General features: G+C 36.2%; 1 protein-coding gene across 1 annotated transcript in view; it reads right to left on the reverse strand.

Annotated features, from left to right (window-relative positions):
- csmd2 (CUB and Sushi multiple domains 2) overlaps window positions 1–21,649 on the reverse strand; it is a 991,046-nt gene that overhangs the window by 127,894 nt on the left and 841,503 nt on the right. The window contains exons 36-39 of the mRNA XM_051919055.1: window positions 18,704–18,800; window positions 17,370–17,474; window positions 9,914–10,032; window positions 9,730–9,799 (exon numbers count right to left, since the gene is read on the reverse strand). Coding sequence (XP_051775015.1) covers window positions 9,730–9,799; window positions 9,914–10,032; window positions 17,370–17,474; window positions 18,704–18,800 — 391 coding nt within the window. The remainder of the gene's footprint in view (window positions 1–9,729; window positions 9,800–9,913; window positions 10,033–17,369; window positions 17,475–18,703; window positions 18,801–21,649) is intronic.

A 21,649-nucleotide genomic window follows, 5' to 3' on the forward strand; every position in this document is an offset into this window, starting at 1 on the left:
ACTTGCAGAAATTCTCAGATGATTCTACACTTATGGGGCAAATCAATAAGGGGGACGAGGCAGAGTATAGGAGTCATGTGGAGAATTTTGTTTCTTGTTGCAGTAAGAATTGTCTGCAACTTAATAAAACCAAGGAATTGGTTAATGACATTTGCCACACCAAAGAGTCTCTATGCCCGGTCACTATTCAGGGAGTGAAGTACCACAGCAGACACAAAACACAGCACACTCTTTTTTGCTAGGGGACTGCATTCCTTTAATCTTTCACATCTTCTTTACAGGATTTACAGGGATTGCAAGAATCCTTTTGTATTGTTATAGTAATTTATGCAATAGTTCCACTCATCCTAATTACTTTATTACCTGGGAATAGAAAATAAGCACATTCCACAGAACTTGTCCATAGAAGTAATTAACAGATTAGTTTACAGCTTGGGAAAGGAAGGAGTGTGGAAGTACTTAAAAGATCAAACAGTTTGATCAGAATCATTCATCATCAGGACGGGATGGCCAATCAATTTGTCCCGAAATCCCACATGTGCATTATAACTTAAATATGACTTGTCTGGTGGACCAAAAGAAGAGGAAAAAAGTGGAGAAAAGAAGAGGAAGAAAACCAAAGACAGAAGGGCGATGTCAGATCATGACACATGAGATCATCTGACACGGATGTCAGAAAACGTAATTATGAACAACGCTGATCGCTACACCAAAAGCCACCAGAACATACATGGCTTGACACTTCTGATTTTCAGTAAGCTTTTGTAAAACTGTTTATATCTACACTTTGCTGTCTATTTTATTTTCTGTTATATTTTCTTCTATTTGGTATTTTTTACATTAATAAATATCACATTTCTTTTATATTTTCTATACCTTGTCTTTTATCTGATTGAAATAATAACTGGGTACCAAGTTTGAGATTGATGCTACTCTTTCTCACAGGATTTATCAAGGCTATATAGGTCACTCCTCAATAATTAGAGCAACTGCGGTAAAAGCAAGACATAGTTTGGTTAGTAAGTAGCATATAGCCAAAAGAGTTTCTCTTTTTTGTGTGTCGTGATGACACTTACATGTTTATTAGAGTTGGAAAGAGTAAATCCCTATATCGAGAATCTTATAAATGACTGGCAATTGGCACACTCTAGATGGGATCTCTGCGAATGTGTGTGTAGCTGTATCCTATGTGCAATACTGTGGAGTGACAGGCAATTGGCACCACTCGAGACTTTCAGTCTGAATACGATTGCTATGTGCATGTGTGTGTACACACATTCTCTCCATGACACACTGAGTACTTTCAGTCAACAAATTATTCAGCAGAAGTGCATTATCAGACAAAGCTAGGGCTCCTTTATCCCATCAGCAACACACTTGTATAATGCCTTAGTGTGACTTGACTGCCAAGTCATTCTTTCTTTTTAATTTTCTTGCATTATCATCATTCTGGTGTTTGTTTAGACCATAGTGTGTGGCCATCTATCTATCTATAGAGAGAAAGCAAGAGAAAGAAGAAACATCAATTTTATTTAAATGAACTAGCTATTAAAATAGTTATTTTCTGTTAGCTCTTGGCTGAACTTATAATGTTTTCCTGGCAGCATAAGTGGACAGGTTACACAGAGTATGTAAATCTACTGATAGACATTGTGTTTTATTATTCTTATGATATATGGTGTGAAAGATCAAACACCATGTTGCTAGAATCATATGACTGATTTTTCAAAGAACAGCCAGTTCAAAAGCATAGTTTATTCTTTTATTCCAATAATTTATTCTTATTCCTTTCCTTAACTCTCAGCTGGGCAACATTCTTATTTTTTACCTATCCTTTTAACAATGTTATAATGCCCAAGCCTTTATGTCTGCTTTCAGGATACTCCATAATTTCTAGGTCACTCTTGAGTTTCTGTGCAATGTTTTTTTTTTCTTCATATGGTTTTGTCAGCTGCAGCTTATTTAACACCACCAAATTCTCAGTAGACAGTCGTCAACCATTCCCCTTAACATTCATAGTTGTTTTAAACAAGCATGCCATCACAGGCAACACAAACCTTTTAGCACGTACTTGAACACAACTATTCACAATTACTTATCGCCTTTTTAAGCTGTTATCTGGCTGATGACCTGCTTCAGTTTGCCATCAGAATTGCTCACAATCTGCTCCCTACATTAATTCTCACATTGTGCTGTACGTGTCTGTTTCATATTTTTTTTAGGATTCAAATATATTTTTATCAGTTCTTAAGTAAAATACATTTGTTGACTCCAAATGCATTTTTGAGCACCCACTACATTGTTCTTAGCTGTATAAAAACTGAGCGGCCGCAACATTAAAACCACTGACAGATGATGTGACCCATATGAAAAGGCTCTATAAAAATTGACTATAATTCTAATATGTTTTATATAAATCACAAGAGTTCAGTAGATGGCTTTTCATGTTCAAACACAATATTTACAAAATACATGTAGTATTAAACATACATGCATTGTGCAAGTGATACATATATTGATATAAAATAAGGGATTATATCAGAAAAATAAAAGTGGGACATGTATGTGACACAGCTTAACATTTAGCCTGATTTTATCATCAAGTCATTTTCTCAATAACTAAACATAAGAAAACATTTAAATCTATTCTTAATAACTGAAGTATACAAGCATTTTAATATCACTTTTTATACATGTAATAAATCTGAACTTAAAAGTGAAAAAAAATAACAGGTAATCAGTTTGAGATGCTATGATGTATTATTGTAAAATACATAAGTTTACACAGGTTATATAAATTTCTCTTTCCCATTGCAATCCACATGTGTTAATCTGGGTTTATGACAAGAAATATAATATTTCATGGATTAAAAAAAAAATACAGCATTTGCTATTTATGGGAAAACAACTTTGAAGAGTAAATATTCAGTAACTACAAAAGCAGCAGTTAGCAGGAGAAAAAAAGAACAAACAAAAAAAAAAAAACAGCTTTTTGGACTACTCCTCATTATGGCTGGTGGGTGTTATCTTCTGCGTAAAGTTAGTTTTATTTTACCACCATTCATTTTAACACAAGACTGTTATTTTGTATGTTTTCAAACACACACACACAATAAAATGAGTATGCAATATGAAAAAATTGTAAACAGCATAGATCATAAACTAACTTTACTATTTCTTTGACCATGTTGTATGTGAGTTAGGATTTTCTTCTGTTTCTGTAACTCATCTTGGGTACAAACAGTAAAGCTTTCATTTTGACATTTCTGGTTTATGTTACTTTATTTAATCCTTCTGGAATTTTAATCAGAAACTAGCTGCAAAACAATATAGCCCTGACTTTCTGATGATTGTGAACTGTGATCATAATCTGAGGTGTTCAAGGCGCCATGGCAGTTTGCAAAAGAAGGAACACGGTGACTGGAAGTTAGATGTCTAGAAGGTTTAAAACTTCAGCATGGAATTTCCCGCTAATGAAACACCGAATAGCGGGTAGGTTTGCCTGTAGTTAATTAAAATTTCTGTTTAGGTTAATGTAAGAGTAATGAATGTTAACCAATCTGCTGAGTAGTGTAGTGTTGCGTCATGTGTAAGTATTTATTAGACAAGCTTAACACCATTTGACATTAGCTTACAGTTTGGATACGCCAGCTAAGGTACAACTTTCGTCAAAATCAACCATAACTAATTCGTCATGTTTCTCTATCTGTACTTTCATCTGTACATGTTTATGTATCTATTTACTAAAATTTTACTATTATTTGACTGCTTGTTAACACTAGAAGTACCAAAGCCTACGAAAAAACTCATAAACCCGTCCCACCTTAAATCCCTTCGCACCTCTCCGTAAGCGTCTTTTGTCTTGTAAATGTGTCGATCAGCAGCGAATAGACTGCTATACCATATTCATCCCACTGCCGCAGAAAGAGCAACACATGTTGCCAGTTCCACCCTTGATTATCTGGGAGTGAGCTACTTAGAATTATATAGAGTAAATAATTTCATGTGTGTTCCGTGTCTACAACAATCTATGTAAACACATTGTTAAAATAGAAAAGTTTTTCATGTTTTAGTAATAAATGACAAAATGTAGACATGAACTGTATAATGTGTGAAAGCTGAAGTCCAAATATCAAATAAACACTTTCACAAAAGGTGCAAGGATAATACAACGGTGCAGTGGTAAGATCTGCTGACTTATAATCTAGAGGTCGTGAGTTTGAAACCAGTTCCACCACAAATTTACCGTTTTGAGTAGTGAGCTGCTCTTATCTCTTATATATATTTCTCTTCTGGTTCGTCCTGCTTCCACTTCAAAACCGGTCCCGCCCACATGCAGCCGACACGGCATTTCTCAATTCTTATTCGTAAACTTCCATGTCATGCACTATACTGGCCTGCTGAGCGTAATACATCCAAAAAGTACTCGAGATGCTGCCACAATGGTAAAGTAGCTTTACCACTCTTGCAGGAGCCACCTGTGTCTTTACAACATCTTCTTACACAGCAAACATCAGAAGCTAAAAATTATTGTGAACACATTCGAGAATACAACTCTTCTCTAGCGTTTGCTTCCATGGGTGCACAGATAACTCAACCTCCTGGCCACGGACCATACTGTTTTAAAATACATGGGCAAATTTATCACCAAATCTCTCCTCTATACGCTAACACTTCTACCTCTCCAGGATATGGACAGTTGTATGTTTTTGACACAGCGCAAGCTACTAAAGTACGCTTACAAAATAAAGCAAATTCTGCATACAGCGAAAATGTACTTCTCCAGCTAGATTCCATGCTCAGAACCATCAAACCCTTCGCTAAATCATACAAACACATGCATGAAATCGCTCAGTCCAATCCAACAGCATCTGTACGAATGGTTTTCAAGGAAACCCCTAGGCAGGATTTACGACGATACAATGCCCCGACATGTCCCACCGATGTTTCAGCGATTTTCGTCAGAGAAGATGGCGAAACGCCTGCCGAAAGGGACATTTGCATCTATCCCATAGGCAACTCCTGTAAAGAGATTTCCACGCTCAATATGAATTGTGATCCTATGGTTTACCCACTTTTATTCCCTTACGGAGACATTGGCTGGCACAAAGATTTACAACATGTTCCCAATAAAAGAACCGCCAAGCGAATAAGGCTTACTAAATGCCAGTTTTATGCATACAGATTAGAAATGAGGAATACATTTAGTATTTTGCACTCCAGTGGCAGACTATTCCAACAGTACGTCATAGATGCGTATGTTAAAACAGAGGGCATGCGTCTCAACTATCTCAGATTACATCAACAAGATCTGCGCGTCGAACTATCAGACGCACTGCAAGCAAACGCTGAAAATAACAACGTTTGTGTAGGCAAAATGATCATATTACCGTCCACATTTCCAGGAAGTCCAAGATACATGCAACAAAACTATCAGGATGCCATGGCCATAGTACGTAAATTCGGAAAGCCCGATTTATTTATCACTTTCACATGTAATCCTGCTTGGCTGGAAATTCTATATGCACACTGCGTCTTTCAAGAAGTATTTATTTCTTCTTGATTTCTGAATTCCTTTCTCACCGTTTTCCGTTCCTATTCTTACACTGCCGTATGCTACAGCGGGCGTTGCCTAGTTGTTAATATTATGCAATAAAAACATACATTTGATTTGTGTCTGTAACAGCTGGTGTAAATTTATAGTACTTGTAAAAGTTAGCGAACTCGTGACCTCTAGATTATAAGTCAGTAGTTCTTACCACTGCACCATGGAAACGGTCATATTATACTTGAACCTTTTGTGAAAGTGTTTATTTGATATTTGGACTTCAGCCTTCACACATTATACAGTTCATGTCGACATTTTGTCATTTATTACTAAAATATGAAAAAGTTTCTGTTTTAACGATGTGTTTACATAGATTGTTGTAGACACAGAACACACATGAAATGTATGTATTCCAAATATTTCCCCCCTAAAACTCCAGCACTTCACTCCATTATAATCAAGGCTTTAACTGGGAGAACTTCTTGCCCTTTCTGCGGCAATGGGGGGGATGGTATAGCAGGCTGTTTGCTGCTTGTGCTTATTGACACATTTACAAGACAAAAGATGCTGACGGAGAGGTGCGAAGGGATTTAAGGTGGGCCAGGTTTATGAGTTTTGTTGTAGGCTTTGGTAATTCTAGTGTTAAAATTTAAGACATTTTAAAATACTGTGGAGTTATATTTTTCAGGTGCAGTTCAGGTGTCCTGGTGGGTGGATACTGGTTCTTATGTGCCAATTTCTATTGATATAATTAATGTGTGCAAGTACAGTAAAAAAAATTATGACTTTATTCTTCTGTATTCCACCCTTTTCACTTTTTGCAGAGGCAACACTGGAATATGGCCTCATGTTATGCCATCAATGATTGGAACAACAATAAATGCCAAGCTTGCAGAACTCTGAGAGAAGAAAAAAAGTCCCCAAGATCGCAGAAGAGAATCCTCTGATGTTTTTTCATGACTAGTTTCACTGTTGTTTTAAATTAGTGTTTAGTGTTATATGTGTTCTTCACATTTGCCTGATACACCTGTTATACAATAAATACCTTTCAGTTTCTTTTTGCTTGTGTATGCATTTGAGCTAGTTGTGGCTACATTTTACTGTATCTATTAGAGAAATAAATATGTGACATTCCTTTTATCATTGATGTTTTTAGCTGTATTTTTTAAAGGATTTCAGATATCCATTCTTGGAGAGCCAGTGCTGTTAGTGTTCATTTAGAAAAATCATAGGCTGTAATTGGCTGAAGGGAGGGATCTGGTAAAATTAGTGTGGAAATGGTTGATGGATGTAAACACTAGGATTTCAGGTTTAGAGGAGTTGAATTTAGGAGTGCTTTAGCTCCTTGTATACATATTAATCATGTCCTTACAACACAGAATTTGTTTTAAATAGAAATAATAATGCTTGTATGTCCATTATATTGATGGATTGAAGGCCAGAGGTCCACATGACCATCGTCATCAAGTTCTTCCATGTGAAGCCTGAAAACCATGAGGACTGATTGAGATCATTTATGTTAGGTAGAATGCCTAGAGGGGGATGGGTGGTCTCGTGGCCTGGAACCCTTGCAGATTTTGCTTTTATCTCTGGCCGTCTGAAGTTTTTTTTTTTTGTTTTTTATCTCCTCCCTTGCCATCGGACCTTACTTTTATTCTATGTTAAATAGTATTGCCTAATTTTATTTTTTACATTTTGTCTTTTTTCTCTTCCTTCATCCTGTAAAGCACTTTGAGCTTCATCATTTGCATGAAAATGTGCTATATAAATAAATATTGTTGTTGTTATATGAGACATGTTAATTCCATACTAAAAATCATATAAATATCTTACAAAATAGTAAGAAAGTGGCAATAATCTTGCAAGAAATGAACCACATTCTAAAGGGAAAGGGTATAACAAATAGAGAAGTATACAAATTATACTATAAAATTATAAATGGTAACATGTACAGTGGAACCTCGGTTCACAACCATAATTCGTTCCAAAACTCTGGTCGTAAACCGGTTTGGTCGTGAACCGAAGCAATTTCCCCCATAGGATTGTATGTAAATACAATTAATCCGTTCCTGTCCATACGAACTGCATGTAAATATATATATTTTTTTAAGTTTTTAAGCACAAATATAGTTAATTAAACCATAGAATGCACAGTGTAATAGTAAACTAAATGTAAAAACATTGAATAACACTGAGAAAACCTTGAACAACAGAGAAAACTAACACTGCAATAGTTCGCGCTACAGCGCTACCAACCGCTGGCTAAAAACACTTTTTTAATGAGTTTTAAGCACAGGGAAAAAATGAACATTTGAAAAATCCGTAATGTAATAAATCACCAAGAAAAGTAACATTGCAACAATGCACGCTATGAACCGATCGCTGGAAGCAGAAGTGAAAACACAATCAAGCCCAGTGCATTCTTTAACTGCCTTCCTACTTTATGCGTCCAGCTCTCTCTCTCGTGCTGCCTGTGTGTCTGCATCTCTCTCTTGTGCTGCCCGTGTGTCTGCATCTCTCTCTCGCGCTGCCTCTGTGTGTGTGTGTGTGTCGTGCTCTCTCGCTCTCTCTCTTTCTTGCTCGCTGCACAGGAAATGCACAGGGAGAGACTAAACATGTACAAACTGAAAGGGATTGTTCGTATACCGAGTGTGTGGTCGTGAACCGAGGCAAAAGTTTGGCAAACATTTTGGTCGTAAACCGATTTTTACGTGTACCGAGACGTTCGTGAACCGAGGTTCCACTGTACTAATTTAGCATTCAGGCTATATAAAATCCTTACTGTATTTTTCCATATGGGTGAATAATATTGATTATCTTGTTACAATTGCACCTGTCAAGGGGTAGGATGTATTAGGCAACAAGTGAACAGTAACATCTTGAAGGTGATGTGTTGGAAGCAAGAAATATGGGCCAGCATCTGAGGGACTTTGAGAAATTTTGATGGCTGACGACTGGGTCAACGCATCCCCAAAATGGCAGGTCTTGTGGAGTGTTCCCAGTATGGAATGGTTAAAACCTACCAAAAAGGATCCAAGTAAGGAAAACCGGTAAACCAACAACAGGGCCATGGGTGCCCAATGCTCACTTCATGCACTTGGGGTGTGAAGGCTAGCCTCCCTGCTCCGATCCCAAAGAAAGAGCTACTGCAGCACAAATTGATAAAAAAACATAATGCTGGCCATGACAGAAAAGGTGCCAGAACGCACAGTGCATTACAGCTTGCTGTGTATAGGTCTGTGCAGCTACAGACGAGACAAGAGTGCCCATGCTGACACCTGTCCACCATCCAAAGCTCTGATAATGGGTATGTCAGCATCAGAACTGGACCATGGAGCAATTGAATATGGTGGTCTGGTCTGATGAATCATGATTTCTTTTAGATGCAATGGACGGCTAGATGCGCATATGTCATTTACCTGGGGAAGAGATGGCAGCAAGATACACTATGGGAAGAAGGCGAACAGGTGTATGTAGTGTGATACTCTGGGTAATGTTCTGTTGGAAAACCTTGGATCCTGGCATTCATGTGGATGTGAATTCAACATGTACCAGCCTACCTAAAGATAGTTGCAAGCCATGTACACCCCTACATAGTGTTCCGTGCTGGCAGTGACCTCTTTCAGGAGGATAAGGCATGCTGCCACACAGCAAAAATTGTTCAGGAGTAGATGACATGTCCAGGAAATTGACAAAGAGTTCAAGATTTTGACTTCGCCTCCAAATTCTCCAGCTCTCAATCCAATCAAGGATGTGTTGGGTGTGCTGTAAAAGTAAGTGTGATCCATGAAGGCCCCACAACTTACAGGACTTAAAGGATCTGCCGCAAATGTATTGGGGCCAGACACCATTCGACACCTACGCAGGAGGACCTACACAGTATTAGACAGGTGATTTTAATGTTGTGGCTGACTGGTGTATATCTAAGGCAGGTGTTCATTTAACTCCAAGATTACCAACTCAAACTTTAACAAATTCTTTAAAATGCACCAAATATACTTTCCCTCACATTCTAGCTTTTCTTTAATTCATTGTAGTTAGTATTATCTTGTTGTTCTATTTCTTTTTATATCTGTCAACAAGTACCTTCACCACATATTATAAAATGTAATTTTTTTGAGTTTTCTTTGTGACCATCTTTTCGTGTTTTCTATAAAAATAAGGAAAAAACACGGCTTTACCAATGCAGAGAGGAGGAGGAAAGTTCCAGCGACGTACTGTTCCAGGCATACAGGATATATGAGAATGACCCTAAAACATGAAACAAAATAACTTTATTCTTGAAAATTCAGCAACAACACTACACGTTTAAATCATTTTTTGAAAAGAACCAAATGTCATACTGAAGACACGGCAATAATTTACCTGCAGTGTGTATCCAGGCTCACAACTGAAGGCTACCACATCATTCACTAAGTAGCGGTCTCCTACTTTGATTCCATTACTAGGAATTTGAGGTGGTGGACAGCTGGAAAGACCTACAGCTAAAAACCAGAAAAAGGAAAAGATCTTTAGAATGGTCCTTGGGTGACATATACTGTACATTTTGAGTAAAGCTTAAGACTTTCACTTTATAAAGATTAGAAGAAATCACATATGAATATGTGAATATTTCATAGTTATCCAAAAATCAATTTTAATTTTGATGATTCATGCTGTGAACAAATAGCACTTTATTTAGGACAATCAGAAACAAAACAGGGCAGTGTATAGCAGGTACAAAACCTGCTGCTTTAAATATCTCCTGAATTGGCATATTTTCCTGTTTTTGATAACACAGTAGGATGATACACCATTCTAGACCAAAACCTACACTTGATATCACAGTGTCTTCAGCGCCCAGCATAAAGATCACTTATTTTGGAACACAGTAGAGAACATATGCATGACTTCTTTTCATGGAGTTGGCTGAGAAAAGTATTGTTTGTAAATAACACTTTTGGGTTTATTTCTTTATTGACTATCTACTAAACTTATTTTATCAATATTTTTTAAATACAGTGGGTTTTCTATATAGATATTGTATAATACTGTATACATTTTGTATATGACTTTTGTAAATGATTATTGTGGATCTACACAGGAATCATGTTATGTTTTAATCTGGAAGTCATTTTAAATACCTCTCTTTGCACAGATTGTGATTTCCAAGTTGAATATTCTCGAATGTTAGAAGGCAAAGGTATAGGGCAATACGATGGGTAAAATCTCAAATTGTTGAAATGTTACAATGATTCTACAGATGGTTATGGCAGAAGTTAGAAGACATATACCATAAAGCTTGAAAAATGATAGGTGCTGTCACAGTTCACCCGACTTTCTTGTTATGTCTGGGCCAGGGGTAAAGACATAAATGTATGAGGGACATTCAAAAAGTTTCTGCACTTTTATATTTTTGTCGCAAACAGTGAAGGCGGGACGAGTAAAAATTGGATAGCATTGCAAACGAAGGTGACTATGTAGAAAAGTTATGTAATTTGTTTTTGAAATTCTTAATAAACCGAGTTAAAAAAAGTGTGGAAATCTTTTTGAACGTCCCTAGTAGAATTAGTCCAAGGAACTCTAGATGTTTGCTCTTTTTCTCCAGAATGACAACATCTAAAAAGGTCCTGGTGACATCAAATAGGAGGATACACTCAATGAGTTTTTTATGAAGATAGTCTAGGACCACCTCCTCGGATCACATACAGTATCCTGAGAGTAACCTTTAAATAAAGCTAGCAGAAGAGATTTCAGCAGTTTTAACTAAGGTCCAGTCATTGATGGGTGTCTCATTCGCTTACAATGGGTTCAAGCCAATAAGAAAAAGAAGTTTTTTGTTTTTTTTTTTTTAAAAAAAAGAGGGTGCTAAGATACACTAAGAAAGTCTTAAAGTGATATTAATACTTATTATTAGGAGTAAATAAACTCATTTTTTAATCATTAAAATGTGATAGTTGGGGCATCATTATTCTTCCAGATGGGTAAAGCACCCCCTGGAAGTCACAGTGGTAAAGTGCGTGCATATCTCTTGTAGGCATTGCAACTTCCACCATAGCTATTTGGAAAAAATTGCACTAATCTCAAAGTTGGCAAATTTGATCTCCTTAAGACATTTTATTTATTAATTTTGTGAGAAACCCACAACAAATGATGGCAAAGAATGTCTAAAGTAAGTAACAGCAAAAATGTATTGAGTTCCAATTGAGTGGTACTTCTATGTAGGTAGTGGGGTAGAAAAACACCTTTAAATTGAAGATGGGTCATACATTATTTTACTCTTTAAATACCATTTTTAAGAAAGCATGCATTTCTTCTATTTAACATGCAAAGCAAGTTGCTAAGGAATTATTTAATGTTTTTATGTTTAGAGACTTTTTATTATTTTTAATGTCATTTTAAATGTAAAAAATGCATTTGTGAGGATTTTTCTACTAATGTTTGTTGCAGTCTTATCTCACTGGACAACTTAAAATTAAAAAGAAGGCATTCTGATTGTTCAAAAGCCATTTGTATTGAATTTCTTATTAAAAAAATATCCAGCAATCCACAAAGGTGAAACAGGGAGACAGCTTTCAGATTATTTCAGAGCCGTTAAGATCAAAGTTTTCACCAAGGCTATTATGGAATATTTCACATCTCTTGATCATAACCACGCTAATCTCTCCATTTGTGTGCTTTCATAGGGTTTCAAAGGCATCTTTCAAAGGCAAAAACAAGGAGCTATGCTAATTCTCAAAGTTGTATCACAGATTCCTCCAGCAATAAATGACCGACTAACCTTTTAATCTCTGCCTTTATCTTCTCTAATAGTTGCTTTTTGAACCTTATCTGGTCTTTCACATTTTTTATCTCACCCTGGCTTTGTTTCCTCTTTACCCCATATATATGAAGTCTGTTTATTTCTTATTAAGTCATTCATCAGATGAAGGCTATGAAGCTAAAATATCATGTCTATCTTCTATTATGGAAGCAAACTTTTCTTTCTCATATACATGCTAATGCGGCCCTTCACTAAATCCAACCTCTTCTCATGACAAATAGAGCTCATCTTTGCTTTGTATATATAACCTAACATATTTTTCCAGAACACCTGTGGCTCAGTAATGCAAGCAGCATAGTTTGCTAAAATCAAGGCCTGGACCTTAAACCTAGAAAACACCTACCACTCTTGTTCCATGTGAGTTGATGATGCAACAGCAATACTCAGTGCAATGCACTCTTCTTTTTACTATGTTATGTTCTCTAACATTTAAAATCTTCTGAAGAGCAGCTGACATCTCATTCCAAAATACCCAGAACAGGTTGGTCATCTTTTAAATAAGTAGAAACTGAAACTATTTGAAAATAAACTATTCTACTTCCTGAACTAAAAAGATTTTAGGGTTACTGCCTCTGTTTAAGGCCTCCTATGGCCACCACCTGCATGATTTTTGCATGTTTTAGTCATGTTTACCAGCTTGTGTTGACTACCTTTAGGTAATTCAGTCTCCTCTTACTTCAGAAACACTGCATGTTTGTTTATTTGGCCATACTTGATTAATGCAGTATACATGGGTATGTTTGTGTGTACTAAGAAGCACAATGGACTGGTGTTACAATCCTCCAATGCTAGCAAAATGGACAAAGGGATGATTGGAAATCCACAGGTAGGACAGCTAGTATAACAGAAATATAAAAAATAGTAAAAGATAAAATGAAACAATCAAAACACTGCTGAAACTCAATCATGAGAATGTAGTTCATGAGTCAATATTGGGAGCACAACAAAGAGAATAAACACACTTGTATCCAATTCAGGATTGTACTATTTTTCTTTAAACAATCCACACTTTTTTATGAACTGACGGAAAATGAATCAAGAATCACATAAGGAATGGATTGATTGGCAGAGATGTGCAGTGGTTAGTGCTGCTGCCTCATAGCTCTGGGGGCCAAATACAAAACCAGGTCTATGTGGGGTTTGCTCATTCTTATGGCGTACACAGGGGTTTCCACCATGTAATCCAGCTTCCTCTAACACCCCAGTGATATATATGTTAGGTGTATAAATATGACTGTATGGCAAACAGTGCTGCTGGGATAAGCTCTGGCTGTCCACACCTTTGTATTGCAAAAAACAGATTTGGGAAATGAAGGAAAGGGCAGGAAATTGTACTGAGGCATGTAGATATGAAATAATTAATACCATTAAGATTAAGATATATAGGCTTCAAGGTAAAGACATTCTTATAGCATTAAATTAATTAAGTAAGTCCCACCAAAATATATGTGATGGCAGAAACCATACACAGAAATTAATTACAACTTATGAGTTAATACTGTAGAATAGTCTATTTTCAAACTCTCTTAGTCTAGTTCAGGTCTCTCAGTGGAGCTGAAGTCAGTCTCAAAAGGCATACTCACTTACTCCACATCAGTTTAGAACCGATCCTGAACTTCTTTTGAGATGTGGGATGCAAGCCAGAGTACCAGTCTACATGTTCACAGTGTGAACAACCCATTTGTAGCTATGAGATGACAACACTAATCATTGTGCTACTTCAAAGGAGCATGTACTCACAAAATAAAATTTTTTACACATAAAACTTTTATAAGGATTTGTTTATGTGTTGTTTATACATTTTAAGTTGCAATTTAAAAATATGGTTTAATAGTCAGAATTTAAAGAGGGGTATCATATGATCACAGTTTAGTCAGCTCCTTTGACATTGTGCTGTTTAGCCCACATGCACAGCAGAAGAAAAAAAAAAGCCTAGGCAGCAAATGTTGTTAGAGTATGCCAAAGATGTCATTCAAAACAACTGAATCACTGAAGAAATAGGTGATGAGTTTTGGACACACCAATACATTATGCAATGTATCTACCAAAATACAAATTGATGGCCATAAAAAAATAACATGAAATGTTCAAATCCATCTTAAGAAAAGGATAAGGGTCTGTGTATTAATAAAATGGATTGCATTTATCATTCTAACAGATGGTGCATCACACACTAGTGGATGTGTATCTGTTAATTCACACAATGTATTGCATATGTATAATAGTGAGTATGTGCTCAAGACATCAAAATAATAATGCAGTACAACCAATTTGAGGCTATACAATACAGCCATACATGTTTACCTTTTGTTTTAAAATAACATTTCAAGATTTTTAGTGATGTCAAATTCAGTTAGCAGACAAAAACTTGTTTTATCATTTATTATTACCAACATTCCAACTTATCTTAAGTGTAGTCCCTCATCGAAGGGCATATTAAAAAGAGGCACTTGGAGTTAGAGTGGTCTGAGTCCTGTACTCAGACAAAAATCCTGACATAAAATGTATGAATCCTACATCTTGGAAAATGCAATAGCATCACTTTACCCGCCTTGCCCATTAATAGTCTATAATTCTTCACTAATTCATTTTATTAAATATTTCCAAACAGCAATTTAATTTCAGATTATAGCAGTATGCAGAATTAATTTGTAGTTAAAATTCAGCTGGAAAGGACACACCTTATGATAAAAAATTGCTAAAAAAAGTGACAATGCTTAATTGAATGCAAGGAACAAAACATTTTCTCTGACTTCAGTGCCACACATCACTTCTGTCATAAATAATTAGAAAACACTGCACAATATAATAGCCTCTTGATACTTTTTAATGCTTGCTATTTAAAGGTTTAAAGTGTTTGTATTTTCACATATTTATAATATTCAATTATAGGCAGTTTTCAGTTTCTGTTTTTTTTTTTTCTTTCAATTTCCACTTATTTCAAGACTGCATTTACAAACTGCACATTGTTAACTTTTCTAAAAGCAAAAGTTGACGAGTCAAAGTAGCAGCAGCCAATCATCATCAACTAATAAAACAAATTATTATAACAGAAGTGTTTTTATTTTTTAAATAATAAAGCCTCTAGTTTAGGGCTTATACGAAGGGTGAAGTGTCTAGATACCAGCTCCTATTCATTTCTGAAGTATATGCTTGTTTTTGTTTCTACCATGATGCCATTTGTTTATGCCTGTCCCCAGATGCACCCTTCTATGTGATGTATGTGCAAAATGTTATCTTGCTGAGCTAATGGAACATTCCTGTGATCCATCAAACTAGGATCTGACTGTCTCATCTTCACTGTAGGATGAAGAAATCACTGCACTTATAACAGGTTGGTCCCTTAGATTAGCAAGGATCCAGGTTATTTATAAATATATTTATTTGGCCTTTTTTGGGCCTCAATTAAGACAATGTTTTGTTTATTTTTTAGAATCAAACATACAGGTTGGCATAGTGCCCCGGTGGCTAGCAATGCTGACTCATGGATCCAGCGACTTGAAGTCAAATCCCATGTCTGCTCAATGTCTATGCAGTGTTTGCACATTCACCTCATGTTGTAACATTAGAAGAATCTGGACCAGGCCATTCAGCCCAACAAAACTTGCTAGTCCTATTCATTTAATTGTTCCAATATATCAAGTCAAGTTTGAAATTCCCTAAAGTCCTACTGTCTACCACACTACTAGCTAAAAAAAAAATTCCTAATGTTTGTCAGAAATTTACCCTTAATAAGGTTGCATGTTCTTGTTGAACTCATTGTAAAGTAACAGTCTCAATACACTGTACTAATTCCCTTTATAATTTTAAACACTTCAATCTTGTCTCATCTTAATCTTCGTTTACTTAAACTGAAAAGGCTCAGCTCTGTTAATCTTTCCTCATAATTCACCCCATATAGCCCTGGAATCAGCCCAGCTGCTCTTCTCTGGACCTTTTCTAGTGCTGCTATGTCCTTTTTGTAGCCTAGAGACCAAAACTGTACACAGTACTGCAGATGAGGCCTCACCAGTACATTATAAAGCTTGAGCAGAACCTCCTTGGACTTTCACTCTGCATGTTGTACTATAAAAAAATAACATTCTGTTAGCCTTCATGAATTCTGAACACTGTCTGGAAGTTGATAGTATAGAGTCCACTATGACTCCTCCTGTTGTGAGGTCAAAAGTAACATGTTTGCTTCCTACTGTATGCGTATTACTTTACATTTAGTTATGTTAAATTTCATCAGCCACAAATCTGCCCAAGTCTGTATGCAGTCCAAGTCTCTTTGTAATGATTCAACAGATTCGAGATTATCTGCCAGTCCACCTAGCTTGGCATCAACTGCAAATTTAACCAGCTTGTTACTTCTATTCCTATTCAACCTGAGTAGGTTTTCCTTTCTCATATATTCCCAAAGACTTGCAGGTTAGGTTAACAGGAGACTCTAATTTGGCTCCAAATTGGGTGCACCCTGCTATGGACTGTCACCCTGTTCAAAGTAATTTACCACCTTTGAGTCACAACAACACAGACTTGAATTGAGTGGGTATGAGAATGTACATGTAAACAGTATATGTTAAATTTGTTATGACCAACATGGTGTCAGACAAGGTTTCCATTGCATTTCATTTTTCTGACTTACTATCAGATAAGTCATTTAAACTGCACTAACAATAAAAAATCTACTGCAGCTCCTTCACACCTATGGCAATTCACCTTCATAATACGTCACTGTGTTTGTTTATAATTCTTGTGTGTGTTTGAACAGTGTTGCAGTTGTTGTTTGTTATAATATCTGTATTATACAGTGCTTTTCTTATCCATCTATCTAATTATATTTATACTATTTATTGTGGTATAAAGACATTAGTGTTTGTTTTTTTTTTCTTGTCTTTCAGAGGACTGCTACATCTACAAGCCTATAACAGTTAATCAAACATTTATTATAGATGCATTTGGGAGGAGAAAAATAATATCAATATTTAAAAAGCTTGGAGCATAGAAGACACCCGCACATGTGAAATATCATCTTACTTTTGTACTCCAGATGGAATCCGGCTGCGGACACACTAATATCGGAATAAAAGTGCAGGTAGAGCTGGTTTGAGGTGCTGTTTAACAGGGCTGGCACAGTGGTTCCTAGAAGGACATTCAAAATAAAAATAGGTTATTGTCTGCAGATCAGTTTTTTTTAGCAACTTTACTTATCATAACTACTGAAAAAAACAATACCAAAACAAGTTAAAAGATAAGCTTTGTATTCTTCAAGTCAAAGTTATTTCTTGACAGTCATGACATGGATACGGATAAATACTCTATAATGTTTTTCTTATCATATTAACACATTCAAATAAGTTTTAATGCTTTTTTTCACGATGAGACCCTAGTGACCATTGCTGTCTCATGTGGGTGATTTTGGTTTAGAAGAGCAGATCATTTAAGTTGACTGCTTTTTTCAGGACAGTCACACCAGGAACAGTGCTTGTTTAGGCCATAATGTGTGTACCCCTTTTATTTTGAAAAGGGTGTAACAAACATGAAAGAAAAGTACTTTAGAAAAAATGGTAGTGTCTCTTCTTTCATGTACTTGTGGTTTCTAAGTCACATCTGATAAATGATCAGTGAAATTATTAAATGTTGAGATAGTTGTTGTGAGCTTAAGTGATGGCTCTTATATACAAGTCAAAGACCCCTAATTTAAGGACATATGAATAATATAATCATACTCATGAGTGTTTTATGTTATAATAAAGAGTGAAAGTTGTACCCTTAAATTATATATCAATTGGACTTACCATCTGCCTCCGAGTTATTCATGCCTTAGGGACGGCACTACCCGTCACACTGTTCACTAGCACATACATAAATGTTATTGTTCATCTTTGACTTTTTGTCTAAAAAATGCTTTCCTTGATACATTTTAGATGAAAATAAATATTAAAACAAGCCTAACAACATTAAGAATGTGAAACACATATATACGTTAGGTTGCAAAGTTATGTTAATAGTTTGCCAAGACCTTGAAACGGAAAAAGGAAAACATCTCTAAATACAAGGACCAAAAAAAGCAATGAATGGTACAGTCTGACCAGCACTGGATTAGACAATGACCAATTAAGCCCATGTGTCATCTTTTAGAACAAGTAGAGCATCAGGGTATCTAGGAAATGTCATTTTGATCATAATGATTTCAGAATGACATGTTCCTCCTGGTAATCAAAACCGGCATATTAAAACATTCGGTGTGACAGACACTTGAGACATCATCCCAGTCAGTTAATGACTTGAAGGCTAACATTTGATAGACAGAGCAGCTTTCTATGTATTGAAGTGGCTCCTACAAAATAGGGCTTAAGAAAAGATCTCACCAGAGAAGCTGCCCAATAAGGTTGCTGTATTGTCTCCTCCATCAAACACCTCCAGAGAATCCCAGTTCTGCTCTGTCACAAAGCTTATTACTTGAATCTAGTGTGAAAGGGAAGATAAACAATGTGGATATAAAAAGACAGTCCAGTAAACTTTAGCATTTGGGAGAAAGGAACTTGAGCAGTTTGACAACAGACACCGGCAATTTAAATTCTGTAAATGAACAAAAAATCATTTTGTTAAGGTGACTTTTAAAATATCAGGCAATTTCTTTCTGGAATTTTTTAACTTGTTACTTTACAATACACACTGATGCTTCCATGTGAATAACCACTTCCTAAATAGCAAGGATAGGAAAAAACACCAGCACAATGGAAACACACAATTTCATATTCTAACTAAACAATACATTCAGGCAAGTCATGAGACACACAACAATCCAAAATCATTTTAATAATTCCCCCAGCTTCTCTGAATCCATGTGATGACATGCTTGTTTATATTGCAAAGAGTACTTTTTGAGTGTTAAAAGCAGCAGTAACACTGAGCAATACAGGCTTTCCTTACAAAGGACTGAACACACATTAAGTGATGTACAAACTGTCTTAACTCCAGCTGGCCAGAAACAGTACAAACTATATTCATGGATAAATATGTTCAGTGTTCTTAATGCATATACCAGTTTACACAATTAGAATTAGTCAAATGCTAAATATTGTTCACTAATATTTATAATTTACTTAAAGTAAATTATGTTTCCGGCTATAGTCCCAATTTCCTCCATCTCTCTATAAATGAACCTGCATTCTTTTTGGTGTTGTGGGAGCTGCAGCCTATCCCCACAAGCCAGTCTCAGGGAACTCTCCAACACACACTTGATATTTGCTTAAATTTAAATAACTTAAAATGAACATGTATATCTTGGGGACAAGAGAGAAAATTGGGTGTACCCAAGGGGTCTTCATTGCAGTGTTTGTGAAATAATAAACATTATGCCCAATAAAGGAATCGGTATAAAAAATTATGCAGACTAGGTTCTAATAAAACAGTGGATGCATCAAAGTGGCTATTGCGGACTAACATTCCATCAGCACTGAATTTTAAATATAAGAATATATTGCAGCGGTCAGCACTGATGCAGCAGAAGCAGTGTGTGTGTGTCACCTTTTGCATGGAATGATGGTATCGCTTTGCAAGAAGTGGATTCTCCATGGTGATGTGAAAATGGAATTAGAAGACATTCAGGAGGTTTGATGGAAGAAAAGAAGAAAGAATAAGTATAGTGAGAAAGAGAAAATGATGAGCTGATGTCACTACAAGTGAATACGAGGAGAATGGAGAGGAGTGGAACTGAAGTAAAAATTACATTCCACAAGAAAGTCAGAGATGGAGTGCTCTGTTGTTTTAGAAGTGTTCCCCATGGCCCTGTCAGTGGGAAAGTTCATTTAAAGGCTGAGCAGCAGAGTTACAGAATGCAACGGCTAAACTGAAAGTTTTGAGTGGTGTCAAAATTTGTCAACATGGAGATAATTACAATGTAAAAAGACAGGCAGGGAAATAATTATTAAAGTTGTTCTAACTAAAGTAAAAAAGAATAATAATAATAATAATAATAATAACAACATAAATAAAAAACTAGGTACATTAGTTACTTACTTCCAGCTTGTATTATGTACATACTGACAAAATTCATTAATCCATTTTCTAATCCCATTTTTTCCATCACAAGAACCTAACTGAGCAGCATTTTGTACAAGCCAGAAACTGATCTGCACCAGATACCAGCTCACTGCAGGGTATAATGAGCTACACATTGTAGGACAAAGTGGGCATTTTCCATTCTGCTAAGGCTTTAGTGGCACACCAGGCCTGTTAAGAAAGCAGATTTAATAGGGGTGCAGGAATCCAGCTGCACAAAACCCCACTTGCATTGTAATCTAAGTGACTGAATTCCACCTTGTACCAGGATCTGCCTGTACTTCATCTAATAACAAAGGTGTAAATTAGAGTTGTACTGACATCTCTCCACAGTCCCCTCTGCGGCAAGGACAAAGACCTATAATTCAAGGGATGAAAACAAAGACGGACGGAAGAACTTGCCTATGAGGAGACACTGATTTTGCAACTGGAAGTGACTTTAATCCAATCAGGAGGATGTTCATCCTTCCTTTAAACTATATGCACTCCATCTCTCAAGGAAGAAGAAGGAAGAAGCTCTCTGGAATATTTGCTGAATACTCCCTGATCTCCCTGAGGATTCCCTTGGGGAGGGGGGAAGTATGCAAAATGACCCTCTGAAACCTAAAAAGCTATGAGCTGCTTGTCCTTGGGGTGCTGAATGCGACAAACATTTCTCTTTGTATTTATCATACTTCTAAAATCCTTGTTTTAATTAATAAATTGTATTATTCTGTTCCTTAAAATGTGTGTTTCCTTGATACAAAAGTAAAGGCCCACCTAAAGTAAATAATGTAGGAGCCTTGCTGGATTATTTAATTAAGTAGCTTAAAAACATAAGATTTGTTTAAAAGACTCTTCAAAGAAATTAAAGCAGCTGATTACTCTTCATACAGTAGACACAGTTTTCTTTTCTCAGATTAGGTGACTAAAATTCCTATAGTAGTATACTTTAGTATGAAAAAAAACTTTAGTTGGAGAAGCAATAATTCTGGGCAGACAGAGGATTAGACTACAGTGTTTTGACATGCCCCTTATCACGCTGCCTGCAGATGTGCTTTCCTATCCTATCCACTCAACATTATTTAAAATCTCTTACTGCTGCAGGTGCCTCTCCAGAGAGGGAGTGAAAATATTGAAACTTTTACTTTTCTCTTGGAAAATGGTTATAGATTGGAAGCTAAGCAATTACGAGCCAATCTCTTCCCTTTCCTGTGAAAACTAAAGTGCGCTCAGAAAGTGACCCCTCATCAAGCTACAGTGCCTGGGGC

This window comes from Erpetoichthys calabaricus, chromosome 14, assembly GCF_900747795.2.
Source record: "Erpetoichthys calabaricus chromosome 14, fErpCal1.3, whole genome shotgun sequence".
In the NCBI taxonomy this organism is placed as follows: domain Eukaryota; kingdom Metazoa; phylum Chordata; class Cladistia; order Polypteriformes; family Polypteridae; genus Erpetoichthys; species Erpetoichthys calabaricus.